The sequence below is a fragment of the Odocoileus virginianus genome, chromosome 13 (genome assembly GCF_023699985.2).
Source record: "Odocoileus virginianus isolate 20LAN1187 ecotype Illinois chromosome 13, Ovbor_1.2, whole genome shotgun sequence".
Lineage (NCBI taxonomy): Eukaryota > Metazoa > Chordata > Mammalia > Artiodactyla > Cervidae > Odocoileus > Odocoileus virginianus.
In genome coordinates, this window is record NC_069686.1 from 7889647 (window position 1) to 7907848 (window position 18202).

General features: G+C 38.8%; 1 protein-coding gene across 3 annotated transcripts in view; it reads right to left on the reverse strand.

Moving 5' to 3' along the window:
* NUP35 (nucleoporin 35) overlaps positions 1-17826 on the reverse strand; it is a 38545-nt gene extending 20719 nt beyond the window's left edge. Inside the window, exons 1-3 of one of the 3 annotated variants that reach the window (XM_020883424.2) lie at positions 17728-17826; positions 5511-5681; positions 3203-3330 (exon numbers count right to left, since the gene is read on the reverse strand). In XM_020883424.2, coding sequence (XP_020739083.2) covers positions 3203-3330; positions 5511-5670 — 288 coding nt within the window. In that variant the 5' untranslated portion in view covers positions 5671-5681; positions 17728-17826. Of the gene's footprint in view, positions 1-3202; positions 3331-5510; positions 5682-11069; positions 11178-17727 lie in introns of those variants that run through there. The other 2 variants (XM_020883417.2, XM_070475909.1) reach the window with 2 other exon arrangements.
* Between the last annotated feature and the right edge of the window lie 376 nt (positions 17827-18202).

The following is an 18202-nucleotide window of genomic DNA, read 5'->3' on the forward strand; positions in this document are numbered from 1 at the left end:
ACAGAAGAAAGTGTTCAGGTCAAATGCAAAGTTCTAACCATAAAATAACCACAATATATGTTGAAGAACTTCATTCAACAGACAACTGAATGTCTACCAGGTACTGGAAATGCCCTTTATAAGCTCACAATTGAAGAGTACTTTCTAAGTTTGCTTGTTTTGTTGTGTTTTTTTTTTTTAAGTTGAATACTACTAATCTAAAAAGGCAGACTTGTTAGCATATTATAATGTTTAAAATAAGAAAAGCTGCACTAGGTAAAAAGACACTATTTTTATTAACACTGCTATTTGTTTTTAGTACCTAAACTACAGTATTTGAAACAAAAGATATAATGGTGATTCTTCAAATCTTCAAAGTTCACACTGAAAAACAGGAAGTTGGCAAAATTGTATTTCTATATTGACATTTACAAACCATGAAACAGTACAGATTCAAATCAGTCTACACAGTAAACAACAGCATATCTCTGCCTCTACCAGTAAAAAGTAACAAAAACTAGTTCCTTTAAATCTGAGAAAAAGATTCAAGTAGCTAAAAAATCTTTTTTTTTCCCAATTATTTTTATTAGTTGGAGGCTAATTACTCAAGTAGTTAAAAAATCTTTCTATAAACAAAATAGAAAACAATAATAGCTAATCAAGAATGAGAAAGACTCTTTCTCTAGAAGTAAACAGAGAAATTTTTAACAATTTCTGATTAAATTAAGAAAACCTAAAATCTGGTTATTACCCAGCAACCAGATCAAATGTCAAGAGATTATTAAAGGGGGATACAAATTCACTGTTCAATTCTTAATGAGAACTTATGAGTAGAGAGAGGCTGACCAAAGTCTCAGGCGGTAAAACTAATTTGGACTTTAATAATATTCTTAGCAACTTTCAAGTCAAAAGCTTTCTCTACAAATTATGGCTCACAAGATTTTTAAACATTTGAACATAGCAGTAACTATAAACTCCCTTTCTTTTCAGGTATTATCAGAGGAGTAATGAAAGGTGGCATAAACTTACATGCCAGAGGTCCTCATACCAAATTAAACATCAGATTTACCTATCAACCTTTAAAAAAATACAACAGGATATTCTGGACTTAGTTAAGTTTATCACAATACTGTCCAAACATAACACAAGCCACTCAAAATTGTTTTAGAGTAGGCATGTATATCCGTCAGGGAAATTATAAATAAAATGGAGGGAGTCTTGTTCAGACTTCAGAAGCAGTCAGAAGCAGAAGAGCAGGCCTCTGACTGATTTCTGACCATGCCAAATTATGTGCTTGCCATGCAAACACACCAACTGTTACCAGCAAATCAAGGGGCACTTTAGATAAGAAAGGGAGTGGTTTTTGTAATTTTTGAGCCCCTGGAGGCCTGGCCAGCCTCCCAAGGTCTAAGAAGTCTTATGACTCACAAGGTAAAAGAAACAGCAATGTAAAACTTAAAAACCAGAGCTGCATTTTCGCACACAAACTGATGATGGTATTATTTTGCAGCTTGGAACTATAAGCAGGAGTCCCCCAATCCTCTCCCATGGAGTAGACACACTGCCCAGGACTCTTTTCCCTAAGAGGGACTCCAGACTGCTGTTACTCTGGACTTCCCAGCACTATTCAAGCCTGGATGTAGGTTTCGACCCAATTTGGTGATGTGTATGCAGTTACTTTTCTCTATTGTTTCTATTTCTTTTCTCTTAGTGGCAGTATATTGAAATTAATAAAATAAGCCTTAATATTATTAAGTATCGAAACTCTTTATTGTGTGTGTGATGAGTGGCTTCTTTTGTTAACCAATCCTTCTAACCTAAAATGAAGGATTTAAAACTTTCCACAAAACAACATCTCAGTTAACTATAGGACTAGCCACATTTCAAGTGTCAACAGCCACACTGGGCTAGTAGCTACTAAACTGGACGGGAGGGCAGGTGCACAAGTGTTGGTAAGAGAAGGATTCTGTTTGACACAATGAATTGATTTTGCCTTGCTTGACAAACAAGCCCAGAAGGCCAGGTCTATCAAGCCTACAATCAAAATTTTCTGAAAGATTTTTCTACTTTTCTTAAACTTGCCAATAAATATACTATATTAGATTTAAAGAAAGGCCTTTAATATTCCTCCAAATCAAACAGCAGAAGTATCTTTATACAACAAACTTAGCAGTTTAGCTGAAACACTTTGTTTCTGTATCCTACTAAGCGTAACAGTAATAGTAGAGAAAACTTGTGACTATAAAAGCTCCTAAACTTGCCACTTAAAAAGAAAAATCCATACTACCTTTCAACTGACAATCAAGACTAATCATAGTAGAATTAGCACAACACTGTTCTTATAAACACTGGCTCTAGAGTCAATATTCCCTGGGTTTAAAATCTGGCTCAACTAGACTAGCTGCCTTGGGCTTTTGGTGTCCTAGTTTCCTCAGTGATAAGACAAAGCTCCTAAGAGATTCATTCATCCCAGAGTCACTGTGAGGATTAAATGAAATAATACATGAGATCAGGGCATGGACACTACAGGCACTTCATAAGTATTGGACACTTTTTTGTGCTATCAGTCCCATCAGAACAGAGAATCTCTACCTTGCAATCCATAACCAAAAGTAACACTAGCAGGACACCTACATCCACACCAGCCAAGATTTAGCGTCACCAGCAGAACATCTACACCAGGAACGTACTAAGCCATCACTCATTAAACACGCAGAAGGAAGCATTTTTAGTAAAATAAGTAAACAGTAAACAGCTCTAAAAGGGCATTGGTCTTATGCTAATAAAACCATCCCTAAAAATAATCATCTCAAATCATCACAAGGTACCTGAGATCTGGATAAAACCCTGGATCTTCATTTGTTCTGTCACAAAACTATGTATATTGAACTTTTAAACAATCACTGACTTAAACAATAATCATTTCTACATGTTTATTAAAGAGGCTGAGGGTATGGACAGGTGTAATAAGTACCTCTTTAAAAATCACTGAATTACCTACACAAGGAAATTACCTGAATTCTATTACATTTTTAAGCACATTTCATAATAAGCACAATTTAAGTAGACTCTATGGAAACTGTCCCTAATGCTTATTTCTATGCAACAGAGTTATACTAAAATAGACTTCAGGGAAACATTTCAAATTTCTGACCCTCACTGTATAACCACATGAAAACATGAAATGAGTACGTATGGTCATAAATGAGGATATGTCTATCACCTGTCTTCTTGAAGTTAAAGGTGTTGGTCCAAGTCCTGGGCTGGAAATGTCATCATAAATACTTCTAACTGGCGGAGCTCCACTTTTATCTTTATGAGCTGGTACAACAGGCTGTGGTGGTGATCCACCTAACAGTGTACAAAAGACACAGTCAGGTAAGAAAACAAAGAAATCTTCCACCTATCTGGTAAGATCCTTTAATATTTTTAAAATAATGGCTTAAACTCCTGTCTCCCAATGTTTCTCAAACCTTAATACACAGAGTCACTTGGGCATCTCGTTAAAATTCAGGTTCTGTCTCAGACCGTGTGGAATGGAGCCTGAGATTATGAATTTTTAATAAGTTGCCAGTGATACCAGTGTTGGTGATCCATAGAGTGCCCTTCCAGAACAAAGCTTCCAGAACAAGGACTATATAGAAATTTTAGTTTTTAGTGAATGCATACAAGTTTTGTTTTCTCTACAAAATGCTTAAAAATTCAATATCAAATGTAATCCTATTTCTCACTAGAAATAGAATTTTAAACAGCTCCAGTATGTATATACTTGAAAAAATATAATATTTTAATGTGGAATTTGACAGTCAAATTCCCATGTTTCTCACAGTAAAAATTTATTAAAGTACATAATAAACATACAGGAAAAGGACCAACTTTGGGGTATACAAAGAGGCCTTCTTAAGTCAGAGAATCATCAATGCCAACTAGTAGAGCAGCCCACACCTTCTGTAAGACTAATGTCTGAGTCAAGACAGTACAGCGAAAGCCATTCACACTGGAGCACGGGCTACAGAACAAGCCCGGCCCAGCCTTTAATCACCTGTGGTCGCTGACCGGTGAGCTCCAACAAAGTTCTACACTGCGCCTAGCCTCAGTTCACTCCTCTAAGAGAGAAACATGACCAGCTACTCTTTAAGATCGACAAAAGAATAGGATCACATACGAAATGCTTAGGATACTTCCTGGCTCATAAATACTTAATATGTGGTAGCTACAACAATAAAATAATACACTTGAAATATGTAAAAATAAATAATCTGTCTAAGATAATGTTTCTAACTGAATCACTTCAGTTATAACTTATGATAATTCTCCCTGATAAATCTTTTTTGAAAAAATTATAAACCACTTTAACACAAATAACACCTCACAGGCATGCATACTAAGTTCTTCAGTCATGTCCAACTCGTTGCCACCCCATGGACTGTAGCCCACCAGGCTCCTCTGTCCATGGGATTCTCCAGGCAAGAATACTGCAGTGGGTTGCCATGCCCTCCTCCAGGGGATCTTCCCGACCCAGGGATCAAACCCAAGTCTCTTATATCTCCTGCATTGGCAGGTGGGTTCTTTACCACTAGCGCCAATTGGGAAGCCCAATAATACTTTACGACAATTAAAGAAAGAAGAATTTCCATTTAAACATCTATTAAAACACTTATTAGCTCATATTTGGAATTCAACCATTTCTGTAGCTCTCAATACTCGTGGTCAAAACTTCCAAATTATCTTTTAAAATATTTGTTTGCCAAGAGTCTGTATTAGATGTTTCATTTACATAACAATATTTTGTGCTGGCAACTGCAAGGCACAGTTTGTGGAGTAAGTCCTTTCACTAAACACAGTGAGTGAGAATCTTAACTCATTAAGACTAGAAGTCAAATTCATATCTACAAATTTACAAATAATACTTCTTTTAACTGAATATTTGCTGTTATTATATTAAGACGAATTTTTTAAACTGAAGCCAGCTGAAGTTGAAAGACCGTATTCCCCTCTCCCCACCCAAACACACTTAACATCTCTGAAATAGGAATAATTTACAAAAAATGGCAAATGGTGTATCATATTTAGTGTTTTTCTCTCCTAGTGGTGCTTAATGATGAGTTTTACAATCAACGCTAGATTGAATAAAATGCAGTATGCATATTTTTAGGGAGTGATTGTTAGAATTAAAGTAAATTACATTGCTTACACCTGTTTCAATAATTTTAGTTGATGAAGGTGAAAGCTGCATCACTACTCTTTTTAAAATTCTAGTACATGTACTGATAGTACTTAAAACTACACTAAGCAACTTACCTTTGTTGTTGTCAAGTTACTAAGTCATGTCCCAACTCTTTTGAGACCCCATGGACTGCAGGCTGCCAGACTCCTCTGTCCATGGGATTTCCGAGGCAAGAATACTGGACTGGGTTGCCACTTCCTTCTCCAGGGGATCTTCCCAACCCAGAGATCCAACCCGCATCTCCTACACTGGCAGGGAGTTTCTTCATAGCTGAGCCACCAGGGAAGCCCAAGCATTTACCTACCTGCAAGTAAAGGTGATCTCATTTCCATTACTCCTATGGAAGGGCCACTAATCGATCGAGGCTGTGGAGTCACTGGAGCTGGCAAATCCCCCATTAAAAATCCAGGTAAGAATTGGGCATTAACCCCTGGCTTTGGAGACGTGGGTGAACCCAGCATCATTGGTTCAGATCCTAAATGAATCAGAAAATAAAATACAGAGAAAGGACTTCAATGTAATGATAGGTAACAAAAAGATACAAGGACCAGTATACACAATTTTTAGAATTTAATAAAAATTGTTAAATATTACAGAACCACAGTTAAATTATTTTAAAAACCATAAAATTTTTCCAGAAAAATATGAAAATATTTGGCATTAACAAAATAATATTTGACAGCTGTTTACATTATTTCATAGATTTAAGAACCAACAATTATTTTTAAATTTTAGCTTATTGACTAAAAAAAAAAAATCCCTAATACATACAGAACAACTTCTTTCCATTTTTGGCAGTTTCTACTATGTAACAACCAAAAAGAAGGACAGGATGAACTAGCAACATAAAGTCCAAGCAAATTAGACACAACAGGTTTAGCTGCATGTCCCATTTTTCTTTCCCCATACACAAAAACCGTGTCATTTCTGTAATAAAAGTGTAATTATGCACACATTAAAGCACATATTAAATAACAGTGATGACAGCATACCAACTAAGAAATATGCTTTGGGTAATTTTTAAAACCATTCATTTTAAAGTTAGGAATAATCAATAAGTCTCCCTAACAGAAAACCAATTAAGAGGAGAACTCATACTTCATGATGATCCATTCAAAACTATTTTTCACAAGTTATAGGATAGGTAATATTATTATTCCAACTATGAAAATAAGGAAGCTATTCAGTTCAGTTCAGTTCAGTTCAGTCACTCAGTCGTGTCTGACTCTTTGCGACCCCATGAAGTGCAGCACGCCAGGCCTCCCTGTCCATCACCAACTCCCAGAGTTTACTCAAACTCATGTCCATTGAGTCAGTGATGCCATCCAACCATCTTATCCTCTGTCGTTGCCTTTTCCTCCTGCCCCTAATCCATCCCAGCATCAGGGTCTTTTCCAATGAGTCAACTATTTGCATGAGGTGGCCAAAGTATTGGGGTTTCAGCTTCAGCACCAGTCCTTCCAATGAACACTCAGGACTGATCTCCTTTAGGACGGACTGGTTGGATCTCCTTGCAATCCAAGGGACTCTCAAGAGTCTTCTCCAACACCATAGTTCAAAAGCATCAATTTTTCGGCGCTCAGCTTTCCTCACAGTCCAACTCTCACATCCATACATGACCACTGGAAAAACCATAGCCTTGACCAGATGGACCTTTGTTGGCAAAGTAATGTCTCTACTTTTTAATATGCTGTCTAGGTTGGTCATAACCTTCCTTCCAAGGAGTAAGCGTCTTTTAATTTCATGGCTGCAATCACCATCTGCAGTGATCTGGAGCCCAAAAAAGGAAGCTATAACTTCTCCTAATTTCAAAACAAAATAGCACAGTAAGGAAAACATGAGCTCTGGAGTCAAGAGACCTGGTTTCAAGTCTTTCAGAAAGATGGACATAATCACAGCACTCAGCTTTGATTAGAAAGATAGCTAATAAAGCACTTAACTCAAGTGCCTAATATACAATCAGTACTCACAAGTGTTATTATTATTATTCTAATAGTACCTTACAATAGCCAAAACTCACTACTGTGTACATGTAGAATTTGCAATTTCTGCTTATGAAAATTTAATTTTTCAATTATCTAACAAGGCTGATTTGTGATTTATAGCACTCAGAAAGTTCAAACACTTGATACTTTATACGACCTTTATTAACTACACTGGTTGGTGATGGACAGGGAGGCCTGGAGTGCTGCAATTCATGGGGTCACAAAGAGTCAGACACGACTGAGCGACTGAACTGAACTTTTAACAGCCTCAAAATTGTGTTCAGTGCTATCCAAATGCTGTCAGTATTTATTCTTCCTCTTATTTCTCATTATGGCAGACCTTGATAGTAACAATGCAAGCACATGAAAAAGGAAAAGAAAGCAAATACTGAAACAGGTGTGAAGAGCTACATTACATTGTAGTCACTTCAAAGTGCTAGTTACCATGTTACCACAGTACTACTACATATTTCCAAAGAACAGAACACTAAAATCAAATCAAAAGTCTAAACAAAAGCATATTATGAACATATATTTATAAACCCAAAGTACAAAGTTTTAGGTACCATCTGCCAGCCCCAAAAGGAAAAAAAAAAAAACATATATGGGCTTCCTAGGTGGCAAAGTGGTAAAGAATCACCTGCCAATGCAGGAGACACAGGAAATGGTGACCCACTCCAGGATTCTTGCCTGGGAAATCCCATGGATAGAAGAACCTTCCATGGGGTCAAAAAAGAGTCAGGCATGACTTAGCAACTAAACAACAATAACAGCAAGTATAGTAAAAATTAAGTCAAAAAAATTTTGGTTCATCTAAATACATATTCTGATACAAGAGAAATAACCAGAGTGAGGAGGGCCAAAGGACTCTTAACTAAACTGTCACTAACCACCAGGCCCTCAGACTAATGTTCCTTAGAGTTATACTGGTGGATCCTCAAGCCTTAAATTTCCATTTCCGAGTCTCTACTCCTAAAATGTTAAGTGGTGTGTCTTACTCAGCTAGCATTGTTCGCTGAAGTAACCATTAGCTTTAGTGTTCCATTAAGTGCTAGGAATGCTCAACTACTGCACAACTGCACTCATCTCACACGCTAGCAAAGTAATGCTCAAAAGTCTCCAAGCCAGGCTTCAACAGTACATGAACCGTGAACTTCCAGATCTTCAAGCTGGATTTAGAAAAGGCAGAGGAACCAGAGATCAAATTGCCAACATCCGTTTGATTATCGAAAAAGCAAGAGAGTTCCAGAAAAACATCTACTTCTGCTTTACTGGCTACGCCAAAGTCTTTGTGTGAATCACAACTGTGGAAAATTCTTAGAGACGGGACTACCAGACCACCTGACCTGCCTCCTGAGAAATCTGTATGCAGGTCAGGAAACAGTTAGACCTGGACATGGAAAAACAGACTGTACCAAATTGGGAAAGGAGTATGTCAAGGCTGTATATTGTCACCCTGATTATTTAACTTATATGCAGAGTACATCATGCAAAATGCTGGGCTGGATGAAGCACAAGCTGGAATCAAGATTGCTGGGAGAAATATCAATAACCTCAGATATGCAGATGACACCACGCTTATGGTAGAAAGTGAAGAACAACTAAACAGCCTCTTGATGAAAGTGAAAAAGGAGAGTGAAAAAGTTGGCTTAAAGCTCAACATTCAGAAAACTAAAATCATGGCATCTGGCCCCATCACTTCATGGCAAATAGATGGGGAGACAGTGGAAACAGTGACAGACTTTATTTTTGGAGGGTCCAAAATCACTGCAGATGGTGACTGCAGCCATGAAATTAAGACACTTGCTTCTTGGAAGAAAAGTTATGACCAACCTAGACAGCATATTAAAAAGCAGAGACATTCCTTTGCCTACAAAGGGCCATCTAGTTAAGGCTATGGTTTTTCCAGTGGTCATGTATGGATGTGAGAGTTGGACCATAAACAAAGCTGAGCGCCAAAGAATTGATGCTTTTGAACTGTGATGTTGGAGAAGACTCTTGAGAGTCCCATGGACAGCAAGATCCAACCAGTCAATCCTAAAGGAAATCAATCCTGAATATTCATTGGAAGGACTGATGTTGAAGCTGAAACTCCAATACTTTGGCCACCTGATGCAAGGAATTGACTCATTTGAAAAGACCCTGATGCTGGGAAAGATTGAAGGCAGGAGAAGGGGACAACAGAGGATGAGATGGTTGGACAGTATCACGGACTCAATGGACATGAGTTTGAGTAAACTCCGGGAGTTGGTGATGGACAGGGAGGCCTGACATGCTGCAGTCCATGGGGTCACAAAGAGTCTGACATGACTGAGCGACTGAACTGAACTAAGGTGCTGGGAAAATGTTTATAGCTCGTCTGGAATAAGGATTTAAACAATATCAACTAATGTCAGATTTCGGACCAGGGGTTTATTCATAACTGTAACCCCAAGAAATATATACTCGACAATGCTTCTGTTAAGCAGAACACTTTCATACTGGAAATGAAAAGTTTTCTGACCTCTAAAATAATACAAGACATAAATACCTAGCCATTAGCTGAGTATCTCCCCTGATATTACACATTTAGATTTTTATAACTAATAGTAAAACAGTTCAAGTTACTCTATTGTCAAAAGAAACTGATTTTGTACAAAACATAGCCAACATCATATATCCATCAATTCTAATAAAACTCATTCTACACAGGAATACCGTGCTTGCTCTCCTTTCCAAAGTCACAAAGTTATAATCGAATTTTCAAATACGTCTCTATGATAATAGATGGTTTATTTTCTGGGGGTTTTTTGTTTGTTTTTCTGTTTTAAGCTATTCCACGGTTCTCACAAAACCCACAACTCAACCGACACACACACACAATAATCGACATCCAAGACTGACATGCAATATTTTTGTCAACAACATATATCAGCAATGCCCCCATTATATAACGGAAATGATTTTTTAAAATCATTCTGCTGCTGCTGCTAAGTCGCTTCAGTCGTGTCCAACTCTGTGCGACCCCATAGACGGCAGCCCACCAGGCTCCCCCGTCCCTGGGATTCTCCAGGCAAGAACACTGGAGTGGGTTGCCATTTCCTGCTCCAATGCATGGAAGTGAAAACTGAAAGTGAAGTCGCTCAGTCGTGTCCGACTCTTCACGACCCCATGGACTGCAGCCTACCAGGCTCCTCCGTCCATGGGATTTTCCAGGCAAGAGTACTGGAGTGGGTACCGTAAATGAAGAGGAATGCAATGTAGAGAAAAAGATCCTCTACAATAGAGTCATTTTCCCAAGATAAAGAAAATGAAGCGAACTCATGGCTTCCTATTAAGGGAATATCTCAATGGCTGCCATCACCTGGTTAATTAAAGAGCGAACAACTCAAGTTTCCATTCAAAACACATTCCTTTTGCGAATCCCGGGAGGAGTTGGAATCAAGCAGTAACGAGAAGCCTAGGAGACCGAACAGCGGTGAAAGGTGACCACACTCCAGGGCACCGCCCACCCCCGTGTTCACAGGTGAGGATCTTCCCACCAACGCTTCACAGGAACCTGGAATCTTGAAGAGCGTCTGCCGCCCCGGCGGAGTCTCAGGTATGGACAGGTCTGGCTCTGGCTTGCGGGGAGGATACAAAGCGGCTTAGTCACCACAAGACCGCCGTTTCTTCGACTTCCTCGGAGCCCGCAGCGTCCCGGAGCCCTGTTAGTAGCTACAGGGTGGCGACGCCTAGAGAAAGCGATGGACTTGGAACCTGGGGGCGTGCCAAAGGGCTAGCTCTTTGCGGCTTAATTAGCAGAGGAGACCCTACGATTACTGTCTCTCAGCGTACCCGCTTCCAAGCTTACAGTGTGCATCGCAGTGCTAGCGGAGGGAAAGCAGTTTTTTACTCACCCAACGTGGGCGCCTGAGGTTCCACGGCAAAGGCTGCCATCACAGCAGCAGCAGCACTCACCTCCGGACCTTCCTGATTTTCAAAAATGGCGGAAACTCTCCCCACGGGTGTGGGCGCGCTACCTTATGGGGTTGCGCAACTTCCGGACATGCGCTGTACCTGTTGTGGCGCCGGCGCTGTCATTTTGGCATAGGGCAACAGTCTGCTCAGAACTTGTGCGGAAAGAATTTCTCTGGTAAAGTGATGAAACAACGTGCAAGTTGTGATTTCGGGACTTCATTGCTCACCTGTGAGCCTCCTGATTTGTTGGTGCTTGAGTCGTATAGGAATACAAGTTACTGTAACGCTTCTATAGTTAGCGAGTGTTTACCCAACGCTCTTTCTCAAGTACCGCCTGTAAAAGTTGCCTTTGAGAAACAGATGGTGCCGCTTTCCAGTGTCAATTTCCGGGCCTAGCTGCATGAAACCATTCTGAAAGCATATTTTCTACAATCTCGATGCCTTTTTTTTTTTTTTTATAATTTTAGGTTATAGAGGCACAGTTTTACTTAAGTGAAAGTGAAAATCGCTCAGTCGTGTCCTACTCTTCGCGACCCGATGGACTATACAAATTCTCCAGGCCAGAATACTGGAGTGGGTAGCCTTTCCCTTCTCCAGCGGAATTTCCCAGCCCAGGAACCGAACCGGGGTCTCCTGCATTGCAGGCTGATTCTTTACCAGCTGAGCTATCAGGGAAGCCCATTTTACCTAAAGCATAACTTATACTTGCTGTTTTATTATATATTAATATAAACAAAAGATTAAATAATGAAGGCTAATGATACCCGTGAACTCACCACATTGCAGAATCTTGTGTGTTCCTCCCTATGCCATCCCTGCTGTCTGCCTTTCCCTACCGTGCTGCTTTTCTTTAGATATTATTTGAAGAGCGCGCACACACACACACATTGTATTTACAATACATGTGTGTGAAAATAAGTTGTCTAGCCATTTGCAGCAACATGAATGGACCTGGAGATTATCATAGTGAGTGAAGTAAATCAGACCAAGAAAGACAAATATAATATCACTTATATGCAGAATCAAAAAAATGATACAAATGAACTCATTTACAAAACAGAAATAGAGAAAGAATTTAGGATTAACAAGGGGAGAGGATACGGAGGACAGATAAATTCGGAATTTAGGACTGATACGTCACACTGCTATTTTTAAAACAGATAACCAACAAGGACCTACTGTTTAACACAGGGACTTCTGCTCAACACTGTAATAACCGAAATGGGAAAAGAATTTGAAAAAGAATTCATATATGTACCTGTATAACTGAATCACTTGGCTGTACATCTGAAATTAAACACATTATTAATCAACTGTAGTATAAAATAAAAATTTAAAAATAAAAGGAAAAAATATGTTGTTTAGTTTTGCTCACTTTGTTTTATTAAAGTGATGTGCTACATGTGTGTATTCTGACATGCTCTGTGATCCATACCAAACTCACTATCCTCCAAATACTCACCACCCTCCCTCTTTCCTCTGGGGTTTTCCTGAAATCCCAAATCCAGCCAGGAATTTTCTAATCTGGGTGATGTAATAACAATTCCAGCATTAAATGACAAGTTTCCAGAAATCAAAGCTTAAAATCACTTACAGGTGAAGTGACATTTTCTTAACAGATGTTATGTATGTGTTAAACTCTCTCCCCCAAGATAAATGTTAAGATCCTAACCTCCAATACATATGAATGTGACCTTATTTGGAAATACGGTCTTTGCAGATGTAATCATGTTCAGATGCAGTCATACTGAATTACTACAAACTTCGTGGCTTAAACCAACAAAATTTATATTTTATAGCTCTAGTGGCCAGAGATCCAAAATGTTTGTTATAGGATTAAAACCAAAGTGTCAACAAAACTGGTTTCTTCAAGAGGCTCCAAGGGAGAATCTGTTTCCTTGCTTTTCTAACTTCTGAAGGCTAACCATATATTATGTACTTAGCTTTTGGCCCTGTCTTCCTGCTTCAAAGCCAGTGGCGTAGCATCTTCTATCTCTGACGCTGTTTCTCTCTGCTTCTGTCGCCACATGGTCTTTTTCTTATATAGTAAAATCCCCCTCTGAGTCCATTTTGTAAGGACCTTTGTAATCACATTTAGGGCCTACTCAGACAATCCAGGATAATCTTCCCACGGTGGCAATCAGTTGTGGTGATTAAGTTAATAATCATGTCTATAAAGTAACATTCATAGATTCCAGAGATTAACATGTGAATATCTTTGGAGGCTCCATTCAGTCCCCCACACCCAGCGATTCCCTTTCTAGAAACAAGGTACCAAGAAAAGTTCATCAATGAAGGGATTTCAATATAAATTATGATCTAGCCAAATAAGAGAACATCACGCACCTGTTAAAAAGAATTAAATGGATGGGATGTGTGACTGTATGTATTGATCTAGAAAAATCTCCATGATTGGTGTGAAAGAAGCAATTTGAAAACATTATATAGCATCATTTCATTTTAACTTAACAAAAAGTATAGATTTGAAAACAGAGGCAAAGAGACAGAAAGAGACAGAGATGCTTATTTAAATAAAGGAAAAATCTAGAAAACATTCCTCCCAAACTATTAACAGGGAAGGTAGAATGGGAGAGGGGTTTGTAAATCGGGGGGCTTAAGAAGGGCCCTTATTTTACCTTATATAACTTTTAGTAGTTGATTATAGGCATTATTTACTATTTTTAGTATTCTTCGAATTAAAACACTCTCTCTCCTTTAAGAAAGCCGTTTTCCTTCGGTTGCTTTTCAGTCTGCTACCCTTTAATTGTCTCTTTCCTTACCAAGTTATAAAGATGCCTAGTTGTCGCTCTCATAGAAACTTTGCTATATCTTGTTCTTTCTCCTAGCTACCATGCACGAATTTCTCTCACATTTTCTCTCCTTTTCCCAAGATCTCAAAGTAAGAGCCTACAGATTTTCATAGATGATCTATTTCCATAACTTCACCATTTTATTGTTCAATTCATTACATACTGGCTACTATGTTAATCTTATGAAATTATTGATCCCTAACTATTTTTCTCCTTGTGGCCAGATTAAGCCTGTCTTCTTGATATCTGCAGTAGTCAACAGCTTTGACCATCTTTTCGTCTAGACCATGTTTTACATGTTTTTGGTAAGGCTACACTTCCTATTTTATCCCATAACTTTCTAATCTTTTTCTGGTTTTTCTATACCTGATCCTACTTTATTCTATTGAAACCAATTGAATTCGCTCAGTTGTGTCCAACTCTTTGTAACCTTGTGGACTGTAGCCTACCAGGCTCCTCCATCCATGGGATTCTCCAGGCAAGAATACTGGAGTGGGTTACCATTTCCTTCTCTAGGGGATCTTCCCAACCCAGGGATCGAACCTGGGTCTCCCACATTGGAGGAAGACGCTTTAACCTCTGAGCCATAACCTGGACATATTATTAATAGTCAAGACTTTGTCCTCTCTCTTCTTAAATTCTTTATGTTCTTTCTGGGAGTCCTTGTGAATTGTCATGTCTATGCCAAAAAAAAAAAAAAAAAATTCCAATATTGTAAGCCCCAGCTCTTTCTAAAGCCAACTGATTCTTTCCCAGATGCTTGATGAGCACATCAAGCCTCAGGAATAAACTCATGTTACCCCTAAAACCAGCCCCATTCCAGTTGTCCCTTTTTCTATTGACCTCTTAGAAATTCAAAATCACAGTATGTTAGAGTAGACTCTAAAATGATAAACATTTATTCAAAGTTCAACTCATACACTTAAACCCTGTATTACTTCGATTTGCATTAAATCTCTTTAGATTGTAAAACAGAAACAATACCTACTTTGAAAGGTGGTTATGCTTAGTGAGCTGAACTGAATGCTTAGTACAGGCTTCCCTGTTGGCTCAATCGTAAAGAATCTGCCTGCCAAGGGTTAGGCATAAGACATAAGAGAGGTGGGTTTAATCCGTGGGTCAGGAAGATCTCCTGGAGAAGGAAATGGCAACCCGCTCCAGTATTCTTGCCTGGGAAATCCCATGGACAGAGGAGCCTGGCAGGCTACAGTCCATGGGAGTGCAAAAAATTCGAACACGACTTAGTGACTTAACAATAATATGCTCAGTACAGTGCCTGGTCCGTTTCACTTTTTCTGGCTTCCATTTTCCCTTCCATCAAACACTCAGATACCAAGTCCTATTCTTTCTCTCTCCTCAGTGCCTAGACAATTGCAGTCAACTCTTAACAACGCCATGCCTTCATTCTCTCCCACCAAACACCACTATCCAATGCTCCCTTCCTTGAACACACGAGTCAGTCCAAAACTCGCACTGACTTCCTACTCCCTACAGTAGCCTCATTTTCTCCAACTTTACAAGCTTCACATGTGCAGCACATGCCAACCACTAGTGTCTCGCATTACACTGTATACATTCTCACCCAGGCAATGAGAGGAGAGGAAAATCAGAATCCTTTGGGGCTGGAAGTTGCTATAGACTGAATATTTGTGTTCCCACAATTCATTTGTTGGAAATCCTAACACCCAGTATGATGGTATTTGGGAGTTGGGAACTTTGGGAAGTGGTTAGGTCATGAGAGTTAAGTCCTCATGAATGAGATCAGTGCTCTTATAAAGGAAACCATCCAGAGAGCTCCCCAATCCCTTTGGTCATGTGCGTGTAGAGCAACAAGATGATGTCTGTAAGCCAGGAAGCAGGCTCTCACTTGACACCAAATCTGCCATATCTTGATCTTGGACTTCCCAGCCTCCAGAACTTTGAAGAAATAAATTTCTGTTGTTAACACGTCCCCCGAGTCTATGATATGCTGTTGTGTGTGTGGTCAGTCACTTCAGTCATGTCTGACTCTTCACAGCCCCATGGACTGTAGCCTGCCAGGCTCCTCTGTCCTTGGAATTTTTCAGACAAGAATACTGGAGTGGGTAGCCATTCCCTTCTCCAGGGGAACTTCCCAGCCCAAGGATCAAACCCATGCCTCCTGCACTGCAGGCAGATTCTTTACCATTGGGCCACCAGGGGAGCAAACAGCCCACACAAACTGAGACAGGTCAGCAGGAGCATCTCTTTTGCTGATTCAGCAGGCACCCTAAAAGGAATATATATTGTCACCCTGCCTTCACCAGGGGTGGTTGAGAACCTCAGTTTCAAAACAGTCTCTTCACTCTCTCACCCTAGCTTTCTGCTCCAATCAATTCTCCCATTATTCCCCTTTGCAACTGTTTCAACATTTTGTGAAAGATCTTCACATTATACTCCTTGCTCACAGCAGTACCCCTGTTTAGCATCTCTTTGCTTTCCACCCCAATTTACAACTTCCTGTTATTGCAAGTGGCAGCCCTCTTCCACCATGAAACTTGCTTCAGCCCTGCCAGCCTTCAATAATCATTTCATCTCAAAATGTACAACACATCATGTCTGCAACTCATTTGCTACAAGATACTTGTTAGTTTTTTTTTTAAGTTTTCTTTTCAGCCCTACTAGATGATTTTCTTGAGGACAGGATCATAATATTTTCTATTCTGCTTTTCTATCACTTCCCAAGAAAACTACGTTGAAAAAGTAAATGAATGAACAAATTTTAATGACAAACTCTATATAAACAATGAATAAGTGTAATTATCTGATATAACTTATTTGATGCAATTTTCATGTTTTAAAATGTTTAAAATAATAATTTACACATTAATTCTATTAGAAGTGCTTATTATACATATTATAAATTGAAGACCTATTTGGAGTTCTGTTTATCCTTTTTTGGTAAAATGAAATTTGTATAAAATTATATAAAATGGGTTATCTTGAATGAGTAACATTGTATAGCACAATTTTACTTTTATGTTTCCTGTTAAACTACAACCTTTAGAAATACTGCATGTTCATCATAGTCTTCTGTGCATGGATATTATTATCTTAATTGCAATACTTGCTTTCCTACTTTCTTTTCTGAACATGATAAATAAAATGTCAAAGTAGAACACCTGTTCCTTATTTCTATTCTGGATTTGTGGTTCTCTGAATGCTGCCTTCCAGTGACATACGATTCCATCAGTGTTATTTTTGTAGATCATTGATTCTCAGACTTATATGGAATACTCTTTCATTTAACAAGGTATTGTGCAGATATTTAATACATGTAACAGAGCCACTCTGGTTGAGGGGGAAAAAAAGACAGGAAAAGTGCAAGCCCCACTAACTCAGGATTCTTGCCCCCTCAGCTATCAATTATCACCTTCAAATGACCCCTGAAGCACTTTGGTGTAATCCCTAGGGCTACAGAGAGTCCAAGCCGAAGATTAGTTTCTGGCTGATATATACATTTCAACTTTCTTCTAAACACAAATTTTTAAAAAGTCAGAAATGTATTTGAGACGTGAAGTCTCAAAATGTATTAATTTTCAATATATTTGATGTATTTGCAGCCAAACTACTGTGTGTCTATCATAGACACTGAATACTCATCAACCTATTTATAAATGTCTATTAATATACAATGTATATAAACCTAAATTATTAAATCCCACTCCTAGTCTATTTTAAAAATAAAAACAAAGAATTTTTTAACTGACGCAAAGAAAAATGATATCCACCTTTGGTAAGAATTTAGGGAAAGAATAGAGTTTGTCACCTTTGAAAAGAGAGCTGAGAGAGGCAACATTGTCGCACTCAAGTTCCCATCATCTGAGCTTTTGGCTGCTGGTGTAGCATGGGCAGGCCATGGTGTAGATTGTGATGTCACATAAAGCATATGGAGAGACCATGATTTCATAGGGCCCAGGGACAAGTGATCTCCAAAAGAGCTTTGTGGTATTTAAGATGTAGGGATTTTGTCCAGAAAAAATGCAAATCAATTAGTTGTTATTTGCATTGTCTGATCACTATAAACATTAATGGCCAAAGCTACATCTTTAAAAATTAAAATCAATATTATATTTGGAAACTTACCAGTGTTTTTCTGATTTCAGTAAACAACTGGCAGAAAGACGGTAGCCAAACATCAAAAGATATATCAGTGTAGCTGACTCACTTGTCTTTTAACCGATTAGATGGTTCTTAACACCTGTTGGGGCTTCCCTCGTGGCTCAGCTGGTAAAGAATCCACC